Source organism: Schistocerca serialis, chromosome 1 (genome assembly GCF_023864345.2).
Source record: "Schistocerca serialis cubense isolate TAMUIC-IGC-003099 chromosome 1, iqSchSeri2.2, whole genome shotgun sequence".
In the NCBI taxonomy this organism is placed as follows: Eukaryota; Metazoa; Arthropoda; class Insecta; order Orthoptera; family Acrididae; genus Schistocerca; species Schistocerca serialis.
In genome coordinates this window covers 1,063,625,509-1,063,648,388 of record NC_064638.1, presented here as the reverse complement: position 1 = coordinate 1,063,648,388, position 22,880 = coordinate 1,063,625,509, and the positions used below count along the sequence as shown (strand labels likewise).

The 22,880-nt window shown below is 42.1% G+C and overlaps 1 protein-coding gene across 2 annotated transcripts in view; it reads right to left on the bottom strand.

The window, feature by feature from the left end:
• LOC126415608 (uncharacterized) overlaps positions 1 to 22,880 on the bottom strand; it is a 374,003-nt gene that overhangs the window by 8,397 nt on the left and 342,726 nt on the right. For both annotated transcript variants that reach the window (XM_050083441.1, XM_050083442.1), the window contains one exon: positions 3,093 to 3,169. In XM_050083441.1, the coding sequence (XP_049939398.1) occupies positions 3,093 to 3,169 (77 nt within the window). The remainder of the gene's footprint in view (positions 1 to 3,092; positions 3,170 to 22,880) is intronic.

Here is a 22,880-nt window from a genome sequence, read left to right as displayed (position 1 = left end):
AAGTATATCAGGAATGACAAAAGATTCCCCAAGAAGACATTCGGGGGCTGTTTGAAACTATGCCACAACGAACACAGAGGTCTATTTGTCACCCTGAGGGTCACCCATCATACTGATGTTGATGGTCCACATCAGTACCGAACTGAATGAATGTTTAAATATTTAATAGCCAAATATTGATAAATATAGGACTGATGCTTCGTGGATTAACGCTTTCCATTTCCGTCACTGTATGAGGCAGGAGCTGTCACTGAATGTTAGCAGTTGCCTTACTTGAACCGTTTCCGGATGAGTTATATGCATCACATAAACACCTGAACTAGGGCAGGCAAGAAATCCCTGTTTGCTAATACAAACGAAGTTTCACGATTGCAGTCGGCGGAGACACAAGATTGGAAGTGAGTCACCCGATTAGGCAAACCACGTTCCTGCCAGAATAGCAATGATAGGCGAAGTCGCGTTCACCATATAGCTCAGGAAGACTTCCAGAAGAATGGGCAACTGTGAGATGTTTTCATTGGGTGGAAGCTATCGAGTTGATAAGTTCCTCGAATGAGAGTCGGTGCGTACGGAGGTGAGCCAGTTTCTAACCTTTGCCATCATCTCAACAAATACACTGTCTTTGAAGATGACAGTTTACGTGTTTATCGAGTTAAAAAGGCAACACGTTGGATCTAGGAACATTATGGGTTATCGCAATTCTAAACTTCCTAAAGCAAAAGCTTTAGGAGTAGGAATGGACGGACATTGATCTGTCCTTCATCTAGAACTTTTCCAGTCCAATGCCACAACTGATACCAAGGCTAGTGCAGATGTTAACTCGATTAGGGCGAAGATATGTACTCTTTTCATTTCAGTGAGCCTACTTATGCACGATGGCACAGGAACCAAAATTTGACGAAATGTGTCAAAAGCAACACTAAAGAATTTCAGAAAGTGTAACTAAGAAGTACACTACTGGCCATTAAAATTGCTACACCACGAAGATGACGTGCTACAGGCGCGAAATTTAGCCGACAGGAAGAAGATGCTGTGATATGCAAATGATTAGCTTTACAGAGTATTCACACAAGGTTGGCTCCGGTGGCGACACCTACAACGTGCTGACATGAGGAAAGTTTCCAACCGATTTCTCATACACAAACAGCAGTTGACCGGCGTTGCCTGGTGAAACGTTGTTGTGACGCCTCGTATAAGGAGGAGAAATGCGTACCATCACGTTTCCGACTTTGATAAAGGTCGGATTGTAGCCTGTCGCGATTGCGGTTTATCGTATCACGACATTGCTGCTCGCGTTGGTCGAGATCCAATGACTGTTAGCAGAATATGGAATCGGTGGGTTCAGGAGGGTAATACGGAACGCCGTGCTGGATCCCAACGGCCTCGTATCACTAGCAGTCGAGATGACAGGCATCTTACACGCATGGCTGTAACGGATCGTGCAGCCGCGTCTCGATCCCTTCGATCCCTGAGTCGAGAGATTGGGGACGTTTGCAAGACAACAACCATCTGCACGAACAGTTCGACGACGTTTGCAGCAGCATGGACAATCAGCTCGGAGACCATGGCTGCTGTTACCCTTGACGCTGCATCACAGACAGGAATCCAGGTTCTGTTTACAGCATCATGATGGTCGCATCCGTGTTTGGCGAAAACACGGTGAACGCACATTGGAAGCGTGTATTCGTCATCGCCATACTGGCGTATCACAAGGCGTAATGGTATGGGGTGCCATTGGTTACACGTCTCGGTCACTCCTTGTTCGCATTGACGGCACTTTGAACAGTGGACGTTACATTTCACATGTTTTACGACCCGTGGCTCTACCCTTCATTCGATCCCTGCGAAACCCTACATTTCAGCAGGATAATGCACGACCGCATGTTGCAGGTCCTGTACGGGCCTTTCTGGATACAGAAAATGTTCGACTGCTGCCCTGGCCAGCACATTCTCCAGATCTCTCACCAATTGAAAACGTCTGGTCAATGGTGGCCGAGCAACTGGCTCATCACAATACGCCAGTCACTACTCTTGATAAACTGTGATATCGTGTTGAAGCTGCATGGGCAGCTTTACCTGTACACGCCATCCAAGCTCTGTTTGACTCAATGCCCAGGCGTATCAAGGCCGTTATTACGGCCAGAGGTGGTTGTTCTGGGTACTGATTTCTCAGGATCTATGCGCCCAAATTTCGTGAAAATGTAATCACATGTCAGTTGTAGTGTAACATATTTGTCCAATGAATACCCGTTTAACATCTGCATTTCTTCTTGGCGTAGCAATTTTAATTGCCAGTAGTGTAGATATGATTCAGTGTGAACAAAAAGACAGCAACAAATAATAAAATGAGATTACTGTTATTTCATTTATGACGGTTTGTCAGCCGTTTGAATGCCGTGAAAGCTTCCTCTCCTAACACAAAATTTAAATTAATTCTAAAAGTGCTTTAAAGATAACAGCTAGGCGACTAACGATACAACTTATTTTAATTATGGCTACCTAGAATCAGCTTCACAATATTTTTATGTTCAGTTTCTTTCGATTACTGTTTAGTAAAAATTTGGTGGATGTGTTTATTATACTTTCTTCCCCGCTATATCCAAGCAAGTCATTAAACGCTGACATTTGTTTTCCATATTTTAAATGTAATACTTCCACTAATACTGTTCACAGCTTGAAGTCTGAAATTATTACAACACAAAGGACTTCGTTTAATAACCTCAATCACGCAACAATTTTTCTTATATAAATTCACCATCAACATTTAAAATGATTAATAGAAAACCTCAAAAGTGCTACATTGTTGAAGCAAAGTAATATTCTCTGTTCCTATTTTCCTCAAGTATACTGTAACTGGGTAAGATTTAATAAGAAAGTAATACTTTTTGGTACATTTCGTGGAAGATAGAAGAAACGTTTAATTGAGAGAAAAGACGAAGAATCTGTGAAAAGCTGAAGACTATCCCTCTGCCTACAGTTAGGATTATTTAAAGATATGTTACTAACATAAATACCGATCTTACGCCAAAAAGAAATAACGTAAATTAAATTCTAATAAATATGACGGCTATTCGCAAGGAAGAGGGGGCTACCTTTGAGTAGACGGGCTGTTCGTTGAAGATCAGTTCCTGCTCTTCTGGCGGAGGTGGCCAGGTGACACGTTTTAGTCCTGAAAGGGAAAAACAAATCAGTACAAGTAGAGCAAAGATAAGAAATTTGAGAAAACGCACAGAAAAATTATTTCAGTGGAAGCAATGGTAAACATGGGGTGAAAAGCATTAATGATAACCAAATATAGCAGTATATAAGGTTCAGACTAAAGGAAATAATTTTAGGCCATGAAGTCAGTGTTACAGACAGCGGGAAAAACGGGAGTTTGCTTTTACAGTAAGCAATTTTTGACTGCAAATCACAGACCTTATGTTCATTGTGTTACTTGTGATACTATAAGCCTTAATATGTAAATATGAGATATTGAAATATTTCGATGTTGAGACAACCTTACTATCGTTTATTATGCAGGAATCCCAACAAAAAGCACAGACATGCACATAATAATATGGTAAGTTTACTTTATTAGAGCTGAAATACAAATTTGTCTTCCATGTTATACTGTTCTGCTGATCATACTGCAGATTTAATATAGTCTGCCGTCAACCAAAATAAATTATAAAATAAATGGAAAGACTGGTGAAAAATTGCTTGATCGCATGTATGGTACATGAAGGGAATTTTAGAAATCAGTTGCTCAGATATGTTCCTGCATATCGATATCAGCAGCTATAGGCCACTTGTTTTAGTAACTGGTTTTTGCCAATAACATAATACAGACGGCTGATAGAGAGCGAATAATTTATAAAGTCACATTCTTGTCTCATTCGTTTGAAATTGGTGTAACAGAACGAAGTGGGTTGTGAGATGGCTTGACACATCAGAAAAGAGAAAACATGAACTCAAAGAGAACCTGAACTCGTTCTTAGTAATACTATATATACTAAAAAGAAAAAAAACATAGCATTTATATGGGCAAATCCTTACTTCTGCACAGATAACATGAATCGGGAACAAAGCGGGGACAATGTTCGAAAGAAGAAAGCATTTGACCCGATTCATTACGGACTCCACACACGAGAGACGAATCGCAGCGATCCGACGCATGGGTACGCGACCGCTTCGTTTATCCCACATGTCTGGGCAAATCGCAGAGTTATTGGTCGCTGATCGCCTGAAAATTCCGGGCAATCTAGTGAATCGCATGTGATGCGTGGCAATATGACCGCCTGGCTGAGACCAGTTTGTCTATTTATTAAACATGGTTGTGTAGTTTTGTTTCGTTTTGTCCGCTGGTGACCGAGCGGTTCTAGGCGCTTCAGTCTGGAACCGCGTGACCGCTACGGTCGCAGGTTCGAATCCTGCCTCGGGCATGTATGTGTGTGATGTCCTTAGATTAGTTAGGTTCAAGTAGTTCTAAGTTCTAGGGGACTGATGACCTGAGATGTTAAGTCCCATAGTGCTCAGAGCTATTTGAACCATTTTTGAGTTAAGAATGTTTACTTTGGAATTAACAATTATTCATGGACCACGAACCACTCTGAGAAGTGGTAGCTGAGGGTGGACTTGCCATTTATATTAAGAAGTAATACAAAATCTACCCTCCGATTTCGAAGTGATTGGTACTCTGAAGCCTGTGCTGTAGCACTAGAAATGATGGGCAGTTCATAATAATATTCACCATACAATGGGCTCCATTTGATGATGTATGTGTGAAGCAATGTTATTATGACGTTCTGTATGAAACAACTAACGATACACGCATTGCCGGCCGCGGTGGCCGAGCAGTTCTAGGCGCTTCAGTTCGGAAACACGCGGCTGCTACTGTCGCAGGTTCGAATCCTGCCTCGGGCATGGATGTGTGTGATGTCCTTTGGTTAGTTAGGTTTAAGTAGTTCGAACTTTAGCGGACTGATGACCTCAGCTGTTAAGTCCCATTGTGCTTAAAGCCATTTGAACCATTTGATACAAGCATTATTGAAGTTTTTAACCTCTAAAGAGAAAGACGTACCACAACAATAACTGGACACACAAATTTAAATATACAGGGTAACTCTGTTATACAGCTATGTTTAAGTCCCTTGTTATTTCAAATAATCTAACTCTCCTTCATACAGTTAATAAGTCGAGTTACTGTAATCAACACTGCTGATACTGATCACATTTCTACAGACACATAGAGTTGGTAAAACAGTTGGTGCAAATATTAACAGTTAAACTATAAGACTAATGAATGAAAAAGGAATTAGGGACTGATAAATTGTATTGGCACACTGAAAAGATGTACACAGTCCCCTTGGCGTCAGTGAAAAATTTAATATGTGTAACCTATAGTTTCCAAGAAAAGCGTTTCAAAACAAGTTTTAATAAATTACAATTCCCTTTTTTTAAATTTATCTTTTGGAGGAATTTGTGGGGTCACGGAGATCATCTGCCACTGCTGCTACACACAGGAGATCATTCCCCATAGCAGAGCCTCTCGACACAGCGGCCTTCGTAATACTCGTGTGCGGCAGGGTTTGCGAGCGACCGATTACAACGATACTGCTTGCGACGGATAGCTGCGATCCGTTGCTCATGTGTATGGCCCGTTACAGTTACTGGACTTGCAAAAGTACTGCCAGTATGACAGACGTAAAACCTGGCGGTAACTACCGGCATGTAATCACTTTTTGTTTTCAACCGACAGTTAAATAGCTTTTGTACGATTGCAGCTCACAGTGTGTCTGTTCCAAAGCGCGTGAAAGACCTCAGTAACGGCCTGAATACATCGCTCATTACCAAACATTCCTTCACGATGACGATGGAAAACGAAAAACTTGCGATCAGAAAGGTTGCCGGTATAGGAAGGAACGCTGATATCCAGCAGCGTGGATTGTTATAACAGTGCTTGAGACACGTCTATAAGTACAAAAACATAGACAACATATAATTTAGACGTTTTCGGAAATAACGGTTGAACTTTCACACTACGTTTCTTTTCTTGTTTTATTTACATTCCGACATGGTTCGAAGGTCATTAGTAATTTCAAAAACGCTTATGAATGTAATATTGTCTAATGGAGAAAGTCTTTTAACTGAACTTCTCAAATCCACGAATTTGTTGAAATGACATTATCTAGATCATTACTGACGTTAAACCCTTCGGTGGGCGCGCCTGCGGCAGATAGCCGCAAGATTTAGTTTTCTGTTAGTAACACAGATAGCGTTACAGTTGCGTCCACTTAGAGGTACATATTTGTTGTTCTCAACGGATGTCACCACTTACTACATTTGTGCTATTCATGCTTTCAGCAGTTTGGTCACTATTGTTGTTTGAAAGGTGAGTGTTGTGTTTGCGGTGTGTTTGCCGCTACGCGCCTTGTGATGTAAGTATTTTCTATATTTGTGTTTTTCTTTCGCCTCAAGGCACTCTTTCTTTTATATTAATATATAATGAATGTTCGAATCGAATCAGAGTTTGCATATGCAGTTTTCATTACTTTTTACAGTCTTGGATATTGATCTGCTACAATATATTACTTTTACAAAAACATGTATTTCATTAGGTCTCATAAAAGCGTGGAAATGGAGCAAATAAAGGTATTTCACAGGCACCGTCTAACTGTACGTCCTGAAAACTATGAGAAAGTACTGTGAGAATTGTCAGAAGAAGAATTACAAGAATTGTCAGATTCATGTGAATCTGAGTCGGAAGAGGAGGTTATTGAAGAAGAAAACCACAGCAGTGATTCTGAACAATCAACAGAGGAAACAGATGACCACCTGGTTGAAGAGGGGACACAACAAACAGAGGGTTAGCGATCGATTTTACGTAGGAAAAGATTAAACTATTTCGATACGTGAACCGCTTCCTTCTTCTCCTAAAACCAAGGCCAAGAACATCCTGAAAGTTTTGCCAGGGCTAAAAGCAAGTGCTGAAATCATGGAAAAAGAAATAGATGCATTTTACCTATTTATTACTGATGGGATGGTTATTTTCCTTAGGTTAAAAATGTAAAACTAATTGCGGTGCAAAAGCCGTAACGCGCCCACTCATGGAAGTATGAAAGGCGCGCCCACTGAAGGGTTAAAGTCAAAGAATTAGGCCAGTAAACTGTTCCGCCTTGCCGACTGGTTTTGAACACACCTTGTTGGCGATACGTGGTCAGTGCATTGCTTTCTCGTAACCAAAGGAAGAAGTACTGTTATTGTCCACTATTATTGTTGGTTCAGCGTTAGGCTGATACACAGTTGTCCATTGATCGATACTGTTCTCCAGCAAGAACCACACAACTGACAAATCTGCTGTTTTATTGACGTTACGTAGGACTGACCTTTTTTAAACTTCTGAAAGTGTGTTACGTAGCAAGTGTAATAACCCTCGACTTTTCTGTGCTTCGTCTTCTTCCATAATCATTACTGTAAAGAGGCAAAGGAGTAAACGTATCTGGCTGCTCGTCCTTTTTGTGATTTTTACCCGCGAACAGCAGCGAATTGTACACCCATCCCTGAAAAAGTCAACTACATACAGGATGTCGATTCTGTGTTCTCCTCAAATAAAAGGTGACCGCTTTGTGCGGATATGATCTCAGCTGTAACATGTTTATATTATGTGGATGTGTTGCAGATGCAGCAGGTGTCTGTGGAACACTTCGGTGACAGTAATTTAAATAACGTTACGCTTCCTTGCACCAGGTTCAATCCCGCGTCCGGCCATCATGATTTAGGTTTTCCGTGTTTCCCTACATCGCTCCAGGCAAATGCCGGGATGGTTCCTTTGAAAGGGCACGGCCGACTTCCTTTCCCATCCTTCCCTAATCCGATGAGACCGATGACCTCGCTGTTTGGTATCTTCCACCCAAGCAATCCAACCCCAACCCTTGCACCAGGTTTCCTGTGAGGCTATCAAGAGCTTCACATTCCAATACCCTGATACTTTGCAACATCGTTTCCCCGTGAATAGCTTGATGATCTCGAATGCTGGCAAATCATTTAACCACCGACTCACTTCCTAATTATTTTCTACTGACACTCTTACAATCATATGATAACGTATTGAAATCTCACGATACGTTACTAGAACGAGCTTACGAGTATTTTGAAGTGGAAAGAGTACATTGAAGACCTTTATGAGATGGAAGACTTGTCTGATCCCGTGATCGAAGGAAAAACAAGAGTCGATATAGAAGAGATAGGGTATCCAGTATTAGAATCAGAATGCAAAAGAGCTTTACAAGAATTAAGATGAATAAGGCAGAAGGGATAGATAACAGTCCATCAGCATTTCTAAAATCATTGGGGGAAATGGCAACAAAACGACTATTAATGTTGGTGTGTAGTATGTGTGAGTTTGACGATATACCATCTGAGTCTTGGAAACACATCATCCATACAATTCCGAAGATTCCGAGAGCCGACGAGTGTGAGAATTATCGCACAGTCAGCTTAACAGTTCACGCATCCAAGTTGCTGACAAGAATAATCTACAGAAGAATAGAAAAGGGAATTGAGGATCTGTTAGATGACGATCAGTTTGCCTTTAGGAAAGGTAAAGACACCAGAGAGGTAATCCTGACGTTGCGGTTGATAGTGGAAGCAAGACTAAAGAAAAATAATCACAAGTTGATAGCTTTAGTCGACCTGAAAATTCTGAGAGAAATGAGGGTGAACTGTAGGTAATGACGGGTAATACACAATATGTGCAGGAACCAAGAGGGAACAATAAGACTGGAAGACCAAGAAAGAAATGCACGGAGCGCGTAAGACAAGAATGTGATCTTACGCCCCTATCGTTCACTCCATACATCGACGATAAAATGACGGAAATAAAAGAAAAGTTCAAGAGTGGAATTAAAATTCAGGGTGAAAGGGTATCAATGATAAGATTCGCTGATGACATTGCTATCCTGAGTGAAAGTGAAGACGAATTAAGGGGTACGTTGAATGGAAAGAACAGCCTAATGACTACAGAATATGGATTGAGAGTAAACCGAAGAAACACGAAAGTAATGAGAAGTAACAGAAATGAGAACAGCGAGAAACTTAAGATCAGGAATGGTGATCACGAAGTAAATGAGCTTAAGGGATTCTGATACCTAGTCAGCAAAATAAATCATAACGGATGGCGCATAGAGGACATTAAAAGCAGAATAGAGCTGGCAAAAGATCTTCCTGACCAAGGGAAGTCTACTAGTACCAAACATAGGTCTGAATTTAGGGAAGTAGTTTGTGAAACTATTACCTTTTGAGCACAGCATTGATGGGAGTGAAACATAGATTGTGGGAAAACCGGAAAAGAAGGGAATCTAGCATTTGAGACGTGGTGCCACAGAAGAATGTTGAAAACTAGGTGGGCTGATAGGGTAAGGAATGAGGTGCTCTGCAGAATCGGCAAGGAAAGGAATATATAGAAAGCACGAACAATAAGAAGGGGCAGGCTGGTAGGACTACGGAGGAAGCCGAAGAGGGTAAAATCTGTAGGGATAAAAAAATTCGTGGAGGGCCGCTTCAAACCAGTCAGAAATGCTGCAAAAATAAAAAAATGGCTCTGAGCACTATGGGACTTAACTTCTAAGGTCATCAGTTCCCTAGAACTTAGTTAGAACTACTTAAACCTAACTAACCTAAGGACATCACACATATCCATGCCCGAGGCAGGATTCGAACCTGCGAACGTAGCGCCTAGAACCGCTCGGCCACCACGGTCGGCCAGAATTGCTGCACAAACTAGGGTAAGAGAGTGGGGTTTCATATAGTCCGTCTTTAATATTAATGCTTCCTCTCGCAATTGGTCTTTGTCTATTTATGTTGACTGTGAGACTTTTCTCTTATACTACCATTTTTCTTTCCTCATTTACCGAATATTTGCCAAGTTGGTTGCATTTCAGTTGTTGAGCTTAGCGTTTAGTTTCTAATGAAAATATATTCCTCATTCTTAGTTTTCCGTCATTCAATGCATATCTTTCACAGTGCTGGTTTCCTTATAAATTTATGTTCGTAACAAAATCTGACTAGATATTTTCCAGGGACATCTTGTATCGAAAAATAAAGTATGCCGATGCAGTCACGGCAATATGGAAGTCCATGGAATATTGCGAGAAACACAGACATTATCGTTGTCAGAAATTCGCTTCAGAAGATAAAATTTTAACAGTATGTTTACTTCGACGTTGAAACACTTCTCATGTATTTGAAATCACCATACACGCCAATCAGCGTAAATTATGTTGGTTTCAGCTCCCTTGTGAAAGAAGGTGGCGATTAGTCACACCAGACTGTGGTCATGGTGCTTGATCACATATGATGAATCTCCGACGTAGTACCGTTCGTCGTAGAGCATCCTAGTGCAGAGTTTATGCAAAACAGGCAGATCGCGAAAACGGAGAATGAGAAGAGAAATGGAGTCAACAAAGAACTGCATCTTAATGAATGCTCCGTAGCAAAGATGATGAGAATGTCACAGTCATGCTACCCGAGAAGAGGAAGTATTGCCGTCGTTCAACACACGACGGTAAGGAGAGTGCTTTAAAGTAGTAATTGCTTAATTATAAGTAAAATGTTTGTTGTGTAAGTATCGGATGTATTCATTCATAAAAGAACTTATTACTTCTTTCGGTATGACATTTAATGTGATTATTTTCACAAACAGATTTGAGCTTTAATTAATTTTATAGTTCTACACAAGCTCCCTGAAGAAAGTTGTGGTGCCACGGCTATCGAAGTATTATACTTTTTCCACTGAATAACTGAATTACAAGCAGAGAACTTTTAGAGCTAGTTCTTTCTTTTTTTATGAGGTAAGCCTCTTATATTAATTATTCGTAAGCATCGTTAGAGTGAGTTTCGGTAGAGTGGAGATGATTCTGAAGATCTCTTAGTAAATAAAACATAGAAATGTGGCCTCTATTACACATTTTAGTGTCTTTTCGAGCTACAGATGTTACACTCGTTTGAATTTCATATTTTTGCTCTTTAGAGCAGTAGATGATGAAATGAACATTTTGAAAGAAATTAAAACCGTGTTTGGTATCACGACTCGAATACGGCGTTCATTCTAAATACATATGCGAAAATCCTAGAAAAGCTATATCAGTACGGCATTTATTGTGTCAACGCGATATGGATCTCACTCACATACGCGACCAGCGTTCCAGCAAAGGCTACGCAAGAATTCTTATCACCAGTTTCGTAGACTAATTGCAGTTCCTCTGTATCCTGTCAATAAATCGAAAGCAGTGGTTTTATTTTCCTTACATTTCATCCCTAGCTCAGTTTTAGTGCCTGATATTTGTATGACAGACTATAGCTCCAGTTTTGTCCCATTAATCGTGCAGGCAGTGACTACCGCGTTTTTTCGCTTCATGAAGAGCTCAACTTCACTTTTCTCTTCAGTAATCTTTGCACTGGGCATACGTTTCGCCAGAATTCGATGGGATATTGCTCCAGCTGTACCCGAATAACACATAGGTAGCAGCAATAATTGCAGAGGTATGAGATGACAACTAACATTTTTTGCTAAGTCTCTAACACATTAAGTGGAGGCGGAATTTTTCCTTTAGATTGTATTTACTTAAACATCATCTTTGTTCCAAAATTATTTTCGACTTTTTAAGCCGTATCAAGTGTAAGTATATGGTTTCATCTTCATACAGGAGACAAGTGAGGTGACGGTCATAGAAAAAAACTCGGGCAGCCAATAGGACATGTTGAAATGTAGAGGAAAGAGCTGCAGATGACCTATCATTTAAAATATCAGAGAAAACACTCTGATGCTGGTTCTAGAGACAGAGAAGTCACTCACAGAACTCAAGCAGGAAGTAATTTCGATAAAGCAAAGAACTAGTACGGAGCAAGAATGTACTATTAAAGTACAAGGGAGTCATCTTTGAAACGTATTGCGTGCCGATTTTAAGATATGGTCGTGAAACACTGACCGTGAGAAGTAAAGACGTTAGATAAGTTGAGGCATGTTCGTTCGTAGCATGGATAGAACCCATAATGGCGAAAACCGAAAACAGGCTCAAGTACTAAGACTGTAAGAAAAAGTAACCTAGCAGCTACTGAGATGATATGGACATATGCAACGCATGGACGCATGGATGCTAACAGGCTTCGAAGACTAATGTATGATTTGAAACTCAAGAGACAAAAGACCACGAGGAATACCAAGTACATGCTGAAACCTGATATCGAACAGAGAGGATATACCTTGGACAGCATGGAAGAGAGAGAGAGAGAGAGAGAGAAATTTAAGGATCGTAACTGATCGAGTGGCCTTGTTTACCGAGCCGTCGAATGAGACGGAACGACGTGTGACATGAGGATGATTGGCTCGTTAGCTGTATAACAAAGCGCACCACAACACCGGTGCGAAACAATGGATTACAAAGGCGGGAACTCGCGGAATGAAGTAGTAGTCTATAGATAACTACGGCATAAGTGGAAAAATGCCTCCTCCATTTAATAAATGTATGGCTGTGATGACAGCTTTCAAGTTGTTAACAAATAGTGATTCTATCATACTTCCCTTGGATGCACCTGAAACTACCTATACAACTGCAGATTGCACTCTACATTTGCTTTCCGCATTCTATCGTTAAGATGTGTGGCAAAGTGTAAATAGTGCACTAGAACCGCTCGCCCCCTCCCTTCTTCTGTTCCATAGACAGAAAAGTGAGAAGAAAGATTGTCAGTACTCCTCTTAGTAAGCTCCAGCTCCTTTAATTTTACCATAGTGATCATTACGAAAAGTAAATGATGGGGTGAAGTAACATGTTTCTTGAAATACGAGCAGCCGGCCGGGGTGGCCGAGCGGTTCTAGGCGCTACAGCCTGGAACCGCTCGACCGCTACGGTCGCAGGCTCGAATCCTGCCTCGGGCATGAATGTGTGTGATGTCCTTAGGTCAGTTAGGTTTAAGCAGTTCTAAGTTCTAGGGGACTGATGACCTCCGAAGTTAAGTCCCATAGTGCTCAGAGCCATTTGAACCACTTTGAAATACGAGCTTTCAGAATTAAGTGAGTACTCAACAACAGACTGAACGAATGATGTGGTGGCAATCGCCTTTCCGGTTGAGTTCCACTGCCGTAAGACCCTTCTGATTAATCTCGCTCTTGCCTCAGCCTTCCGCAAAATTTTGTATGATGACTCCATCGTAAACGGCTTCGTACAGATATCCTAGATACGTGGCAGTTGTGTCTGATTCCAGTGCCGATCGCGTAGTCAATATCTGCCCTTTGCGTTTATTTATGCGCAATTGATTGTATTTATTTACATTTTGGGCCTTGGTACCAAGCGCTGATCAGATCTGGTTCAATGGCTCTGAGCACTATGCGACTTAACTTCTGAGGTCATCAGTCGCCTAGAACTTAGAACTAATTAAACCTAACTAACCTAAGGACATCACACACATCCATCCCCGAGGCAGGATTCGAACCTGCGACCGTAGGGGGTGCTCGGCTCCAGGCTGTAGCGCCTAGAACCCCACGGCCACGCGGCCGGCTGATCAGATCTGCCTGTATTTGGTAACATTTTTAACGATTTCAACACCCTGCGTAGAACTGCGTCGTCGGCGAACAGGTTCAGAAAACGATAAAAATTTTTTGCCAAGATATATTGCTGCGAACTTTTGTTCGGCGTGCTGCGAGTCACCAGTTCAAACCCGACCTCCAGCAATTGTTTGTTATTTAGAAACTATCATTTCGGGAATGTTCTCGAAATGTATTTGCATTGCTTGTATATTATGGAATATTCGATGTTTGTATAAATAGCTGCACACTCCATTCGGAGGTTTGTTCTGCTGTGCCTGTACGTTGGTGTCAGTAATAAATGTGGTTTCAAGTAGGAAGAGTTGAACTTCGGATCTGGAGTTGAGTGTAATTTAGAAGTGGCAATATCATCACGCCGTCGACAGTAAATGCGCTGTCACCGGGATATATCTGCTAGGAAGTCGTCTGTGGAATGCTGCGTGTGTTTCGACAATTCGTAAGCACGTATTTTACAGACGACTGTACGGAACTGTATCGAATGCTTTCGCTAAGTCACGAATCACAGTACTAACCTGGGCTCCGCTTTCAGCAGCCTTGTAGATCTCATGAACGGAGAAACTGAATTAGTTCCCACAACACACCACTGGAGCCTAGAATCCATGCTGATTTCTAAAGCCGTGCAGGATTAACCGAGCGGTCTAGGGCGCTGCAGTCATGGACTGTGCGGCTGGTCCCAGAGGAGGCTCGAGTCCTCCCTCGGGCATGGGCGTGCGTGTTTGTCCTTAGGATAATTTAGGTTAAGTAGTGTGTAAACTTAGGGACTGATGACCTTAGCAGTTAAGTCCCATAAGATCTGACACACATTTGGACGTTTTTTTGATTTCTGAAGACAGGCTTTTTATGTCATTAGTAAATAAAGGTCTTACAGGCAGTGTTATTATATTGATAATTAATAACGCATGCAATAAAATAAACGGTTTGAATTACTAACAAGTCACTATTAAAAGTAGCTTTTCAACTTTACTAAAACATTGCAGTGTTAACGAGAACTCTTACAGCAATCTTTGGGGGATGGTAGTATGGACAAAGCAAGAAAAAAAAAGTCGAGTAATCATGGGGTCTAAAATGCATACCTTAAGATCTATATGAGCAACTTGTTCACCTTCTACACTGTGAAACACATTTCTTCCACTTCCATCTTTTTGCTCTCCATACTTTGCGATAAAGCAGTATAGACCAGAAGCGAACATTAACCTCATCATACTTCTTAAGGCAAGCGTTTTAGCGCCCATGTTTACTAGACTTTTTTTTCTTGTTTCCTTGCTTACTACCACCTCCTGAAGTTTGTCGATGGAGTTACTTTTCACCCTGTACAAAGGACTATAGACCTTGCACTTCTTCTCCAATAGCAACGACATTATTCAAGTCGGCATGGGACAGTTCAGTTTGATCAGATGTCTCAATAGAACATTTGGTGAATCACACTGTTGCAACCGATAAAACGGAGTTATCCAGTGTCCGAAACAGCCGTCATACGTGGACACATATCATGTCTATAATTCTACGGCAACCTGTTGGCATCTTCTTGACCCTAGATTGCTAAACCTACCTAAAGTTGACGATTGCAGTTGGTATCAATGCGAGGTTCCCGCCAATCTGGCATTGCCAATACAGAGTGTAAAACAGGACGTTTTGTACTTATTTTATATCTAACATACGATTGGAGGCCTTGTAATTGTAATTAACTAGTGCATAAACTATAAATTATGGCTTTCTTTGAATAAAATATGGAGTTCTATTATTTAAGATGGTTTAGTAATAATTTTGCTTCCTTTAGCGTTCTAGGGTTAATGACCAGAATGACTTGTCCCAATTTAGTTCCCTATAAACAAACAAACAATGACTTGTTCCTTTTTGCAATCGCTCGGACGGTTCGTTGTGCTAGTTTCCTACGATAGACTGTACCAATTCTAGAAGAGAGGGCAGCTGTTCCACACATTCAATATATCGTCAAAGTCATCAGTTCGTATAGCCTTTTCTCTATCGAGGAAATACAGTTGTTTTTATGTATATCTGCAGCCGTACGACGATCGAAAGTAGTAACTTTGTTGTGAGCTTCCTTTTCATTTTATTATTAAACTGCTGATAAAAATGTTACAGCCAGCGTTACTACATTGATAACTGATCATGCAATGCAATAAAACAAACTTTTGTTTTCGACCAGCATTTCTCTCGCTCCTAAGGGTAATCATTACTAGGGAAAGTGAATGCAAGGTTTCGATTTGTTCGAAGGGTTTTGGGAAAATGTAAAGAATCTGTAAAGGAAGTCGCTTATAAGGGGTTAACGCGACGAATTCTGAAGTATTGTTCCAGTAATATGGGAGTTATGGTACCTTTTTCTGCGGTACCTAGATTTCATGGATCTGAATAAGACAAGATACAGTCGTAAAAGACAGCGTATACCCATATTACTTTTAAAACAGCGGCCATGGAAGACAGACTCCAGTGTTTGGAGTCCTAACCAGACACACGTGACAACAGACATCGAATAACACACTAGGGAACCTCCCCATCGCACCTCCCTCAGATTTAGTTATAAGTTGGCACAATGGACAGGCCTTGAAAAACTGAACACAGATCAATCGAAAAAACAGGAAGAAGTTATGTGGAACTATCAAAAAAATAAGCAAAATATACAAACTGAGTAGTGCATGCGCAAGATAAGCAACATCAAGGATAGTCTGAGTTTAGGAGCGCCGTGGTCCCGTGGTTAGCCTGAGCAGCTGCGAAACGTGAGGTCCTTGGTACAAGTCTTCTCTCGAGTGAAAATTTTACTATCTTAATTTTCGCAAAGTTATGATCTATCCGTACGTTCATTGACGTCTCTGTTCACTGTAATAAGTTTAGTGTCTGTGTTTTGCGAACGCACCGCAAAACCGTGCGATTAGTAGACGAAAGGACGTGCCTCTCCAATGGGAACCGAAAACATTTGATCGCAAGGTCATAGATCAACTGATTCCTCCACAGGAAAACACGTCTGATATATTCTATACGACACTGGTGACGGCATGTGCGTCACATGACAGGAATATGTTATGACCCATCTAACTTGTACACTTGGAGAATGGGTAAAAAGATTCTTCTACCTTGCCCGATTTAGGTTTTCTTGTGGATGTGATAATCACTCCCAAAATAGTGATGACAACATAAGAGTTTGTCACATAAAATGCAACAAATGAATGCAACAGTTTCACAGTCGCACAGTTTTGTCTATGCTCTGTCGAAACATATGTTTTTAAAGTTTTCAAGTTTTTCCGTTTAGGTATAGCGTCCCCATACTACGGCGCAGTTACTTCGCATCGGACGGACGGACGGACCGACAGATAATAATTGTCTGAAAATAGATAATTAAAGTTTTCACTCAAGGGAAGACTTGAACCAAGGACCTCTCGTACCACAGCTGCTCACGCTAACCACGGGACCACGGCGCTCCGAAGCTCGCACTGTCCTTGATATTGCCTATCTTGCGCATGGGCTACTCAGTTTTTGTATTTTGCTTATTTTTTTCATAGTTCCACATAACTTCTTCCTGTTTTCTCGATTGATCTGTGTTCAGTTTTTCAAGGCCTATCCACTGTGCCAACTTATAACTAAATCTGAGGGGGGTGCGATGGGGAGGTTCCCTTGTCAGAGACGCGCTGCTAGGGATAAAAGGTCGGTATAGCCACACGAAAATTCAGCAGCAATACTAGGTCAACTCACGTGGTAATCCTTCGAAGAAAGAGGACGCATATCTGGAGGCACCCTGTTGGATAAATTAGGATAACCTATACTTGAAGAAGTCTGTGCAGCCGTTTTGCTGCCTCCAAAAGACGTGTACAGCGACACACGGTCAGTGATTTTTCTCTCGCACAGTAAACGATTGTAATCGGACAGACAATCGGTAATATTCGCACGGTGTACCCTCTGCCATTGGCTTATAATACACTCCTGGAAATTGAAATAAGAACACCGTCAATTCATCGTCCCAGGAAGGGGAAACTTTATTGACACATTCCTGGGGTCAGATACATCACATGATCACACTGACAGAACCACAGGCACATACACACAGGCAACAGAGCATGCACAATGTCGGCACTAGTACAGTGTATATCCACCTTTCGCAGCAATGCAGGCTGCTATTCTCCCATGGAGACGATCGTAGAGATGCTGGATGTAGTCCTGTGGAACGGCTTGCCATGCCATTTCCACCTGGCGCCTCAGTTGGACCAGCGTTCGTGCTGGACGTGCAGACCGCGTGAGACGACGCTTCATCCAGTCCCAAACATGCTCAATGGGGGACAGATCCGGAGATCTTGCTGGCCAGGATAGTTGACTTACACCTTCTAGAGCACGTTGGGTGGCACGGGATACATGCGGACGTGCATTGTCCTGTTGGAACAGCAAGTTACCTTGCCGGTCTAGAAATGGTAGAACGATGGGTTCGATGACGGGTTGGATGTACCGTGCACTATTCAGTGTCCCCTCGACGATCACCAGTGGTGTACGGCCAGTGTAGTAGATCGCTCCCCACACCATGATGCCGGGTGTTGGCCCTGTGTGCCTCGGTCGTATGCAGTCCTGATTGTGGCGCTCACCTGCACGGCGCCAAACACGCATACGACCATCATTGGCACCAAGGCAGAAGCGACTCTCATCGCTGAAGACGACACGTCTCCATTCGTCCCTCCATTCACGCCTGTCGCGACACCACTGGAGGCGGGCTGCACGATGTTGGGGCGTGAGCGGAAGACGGCCTAACGGTGTGCGGGACCGTAGCCCAGCTTCATGGAGACGGTTGCGAATGATCCTCGCCGATACCCCAGGAGCAACAGTGTCCCTAATTTGCTGGGAAGTGGCGGTGCGGTCCCCTACGGCACTGCGTAGGATCCTACGGTCTTGGCGTGCATCCGTGCGTCGCTGCGGTCCGGTCCCAGGTCGACGGGCACGTGCACCTTCCGCCGACCACTGGCGACAACATCGATGTACTGTGGAGACCTCACGCCCCACGTGTTGAGCAATTCGGCGGTACGTCCACCCGGCCTCCCGCATGCCCACTATACGCCCTCGCTCAAAGTCCGTCAACCGCACATACGGTTCACGTCCACGCTGTCGCGGCATGCTACCAGTGTTAAAGACTGCGATGGAGCTCCGTATGCCACGGCAAACTGGCTGACACTGACGGCGGCGGTGCACAAATGCTGCGCAGCTAGCGCCATTCGACGGCCAACACCGCGGTTCCTGGTGTGTCCGCTGTGCCGTGCGTGTGATCATTGCTTGTACAGCCCTCTCGCAGTGTCCGGAGCAAGTATGGTGGGTCTGACACACCGGTGTCAATGTGTTCTTTTTTCCATTTCCAGGAGTGTATATACGTGTAGGTGTAGAAAGAAATGATTTCCGCCTGTTCGTATATGTTGTACGTTTTATGTGAGTGCTGTATTGAGGCTGAAGAAAGGAAATCTAGCTCAGCACTTTTCAAGTATTAGTCGACCACACAGTTAGTGCACCGGGGAGAGAGGGCACTTCGACCGGATTATCGTGAGTTCTTATCGTGACGTTTCTCAAGGGAACGCTGCACCATTTGACAGTATGCACACAGCTGTCTTGAAATCATTCACAGTGCGATGCGGATTCCTTAGTCACTGTTTCCTGTAAAACGGCCTCGTGAGGCCAAGTGTAATATTATTGTGGACAGATAGTAGAAAGAGCCTAACAACCACGGAGCCAAACAGCGCGCAAGACTCGACAATTGTATGTCGAATATGCCTCGACTCGCTCCGCTTCACGCATATTGCTACCGTAGCAGTTCTGGCAACCCTACCGTTGCTTCGCCAGGTTTCGAGTGCAGAGCTTTGTGTAGGGATGGGGGCCAACAGCTCGGCAGACACAAAGAGTCGTGTTGGCTATTTTGGCCATCCGCGACCGCCTCTGGCGTGGAGTCGCGTCGTTGAGGTAGCGCGGCACGCCGTTTAAATGCGGCATTCGCTTTGTGCGCAGTACATAAATTTTAGTCGGCTCGTTGCGTCTCGGAATAGTTCGCGAAACGGGACCAGCCAACGGCGTGCCGCGCCGCAGAACGTGCGCCAGGTCCGTCGGGAGGGGCCTCACCTCGTTTCGAGCACCACTTTTCGCATCCAACGGCCCCACGCGCGGTACCGATTCGAAAAGCGGATGTTGCTACTCTGTGACATTTGTGACCTGATGTGAGAATACAGCTCTAGGTCTCATTAAAGGGAATTAAAAATCCCTCTGAGGAATTTCTTTTTCTCTTTGACGGTTGCTATTATTTTCTGCACATCGACAGTGCTGGCTCCGGAATGTCAATGCCGGCAGAGATGCACGGACCTTAGTTACTAATACAAAAGTCTGTGGATTTTCAGATAGTTTTAGGAATGGAGATCCTCTGGAACAGGGGACTTCCATCCTTCAAAATGTCGTCACTGCGACCAGAGTCGAGCAAGATTAACACTTCATGGCTGTCTTAGGTTGGATGTGCTGACTTTAGTCGACGTGACTTCAAGTAAGGATACTATGTCTGTCATCCATCATCGTGTTTTCATGGGGTATGTGTGAATAAAGTTACTGAATAACAGATTTCGGCTAACAACTTCTGACGCTCTGGGTCCACAGTCAAAAAAGTTTTTCGATGGGCATCATCGTTTCGCTGTTGACTGTACTGTTCTATTTTTCAATAAACGATTGTAATTCCGCCATTTAGGCTGTTGTCTAGGACTTGAAACAGTGTCTTAGAATAAGGCAATATTTTTTTTTATAAAAACGCTCAAATGTTTTGTCAAATGATTTCTCTAAAAGTAAGAAATAAAACAGATTAGAGAAAAATATGACATGCCTTAGAATAATGCTTGAAATCATGTGCAGCAAATGAGACTGCAGTGTAGATAACCCATGAGACAAGCATCCTCTAGCACTCTGTAAAATTCTAAGACTCTAAGTTGAACATTGAGTTTAAATTCCCTGCCCACACCTCATTTGATGTACAAAATTTCGAGCGCCATTCAAGAGCGCATCAAGTGTTTCCCTAATCTACTTTATTTCTTATGTTTAGACAAATCATTTCACAAAACATTTAACTGTTTTTTTCAATATTTTTTCCAAACTTTTCTTGAGAGATAAATATCACACCAACGCTATGCGCAATATAGCTTGTGCTTGAAAAGATGGAACATTTGGAAACTTCACTTACGTAGCTACCTGCAGGTATTCATGAAATATTTCATTTTCCCTGAAATAAGTAATTGTTTCTTAATTTCTCTGATTAATTTCAAGCAATTCACAATTTTTTGCAAAACTAGACCTAACAGTGGACAATTTGATACCCCATTTGTCCATTTTCCACTCTTTGTTTGGCTATGAAAATTCGGACAAAAATCCACTGTTGCGTAATTTTCCCTCAAATCACAAAGTATTTCTTAATTACACTGATTACTGTCGAGCAATTAAATCTTTCTTTGCAAAACTATGCTTCGCACAGCTTAATTTGATTCTCCATTTGCCCACTTCTCACTATTTGTTTAGCTACGAAAATTCGAACAAGAATCTACAGTGTAATTTCTAGGGAGTCTTGTTTTCGCTCCGCTCAAGCATTTGACCAAAATTATCTGGTTATTATAGAAACTTCAGGATATTCGATTCCGGCCGGATGTATTTGACTTGCGCTGCTGCACATTTTTAAGCACTAGACAACGGCCTACGTACCGAAATTGCAAGCGTGTTATTCAAAAATACAACTTAACAGATAGTGGCGGAGAGATGTCGTCCTTCATAAGGTTAAAAGCTAGCTGAAACAACTAACCAACTTCTTTGGAATATCTTGTCTTTCTCTTCATTTGGGTTCCGGACAGAACACTGTGCTGCGACAAATTATCATCTCCCTGGTGAACAGCTACTTCAGTTTGCGAGCATACGGCGTGCCACGGTGCAGCACATTTTGATGTGTTGTGGTTTGTGCGCAGATGCAAAGAAGATCACTGTTTGGTCGGCGACCTGCCCTATTGGTCAATGTACACAGGACTGATGCAAATCTGAAATTCCGCATTGAGTCAGGAAAATTTATTTCCTTAATGAATAAAGTTTTTTATAGAACTTTTGCTAGTAATCCTTCAGTATGGTGCAATTTGTTTATCATACGCTTGCGAAACCTCCTAAAACTATATTAATTCGTGTTATGTTCAACATCTACATCATATTTTAGGTTTGTAATGCGCCTGTATCTGTGTGAATTGGTGTGCGGATGCATTTACGATTAGTATGTGTGACATTACAATCATTTGAGTTCCCAGAAACTTAAAACTTCACATCCATTAACTCTGTAGGTCAAAATTAGAGACCTGTAGGGAGTCGCAATCTGAGTACTTTGAGACAGGAAAAGAAAGATCGAAGGCGTCTGACTGTGGTGTAGTGTAGTTAGGAATGGGGAGCAGTCAGTAAGATTTCTTTAACTTTGATGGAATGGCATATCATGTCGATAAAACCAATGCTTAATTTATGTTACAGTCATGAGCACAGTGTCACAATATACGACCTTCAACTCGCAGAGCTATTCAACAGAAGTGCTGCCAAGGATCTTAATACCAACAAACGACTTAGAGCTCAATGTTCAATGTGATGATAACCAAACTTTATTTCTTCCTTAACAATGTTGGTTTTTTTTCTTACACCTTTACAAAAGTGCTTGAATTTTGACCGTTTCTCTCGAATGTACGTAATTGATTCAGCATAAACAATCAGAAACTTAATACACTGTAAGGTACATGGAAGACAAATGTAGAATTTATACAAAAATCTCTGCAGGAAGCATGTACCTGCAATTGGGCATGCATCAAATATTCATCTGCATGAAAAATGTGAAGGTACAGGAACAATATTGGAATGTGCTAGGAAAACGTGAATTTGTAAAAAACAGAACTTTTTAACTGATTCGTGAAAGAATAAGAAACATGGAATTTGAAGAAATGGGGACATACCATTTGGAAGAGTCAGCATATATACGTAGTAATGGCATTGGCAATTGCTATACAAATCAGAAACTTCTACTAAGTAATGATGTAATCATTCTTCGATGATTTCTCTACCCAAAGAGATCTAGCTCAGGCAGACTGCGATATTATGGGAAAATGATAATAGAATGTATTAGTAAAACGTTAGAAAACTAAATCAGAGAGGCTGAGAAAAGGATCTGATGTGTGATTATCCAGATTCTGACTTTAGTTTACTGGTGTACTATATCCCATCAGCTCGCGTTGTGACATCAACATTAGATCAGTAATAGCCACCAGATAGCTGTCAGTGATGATGCCAG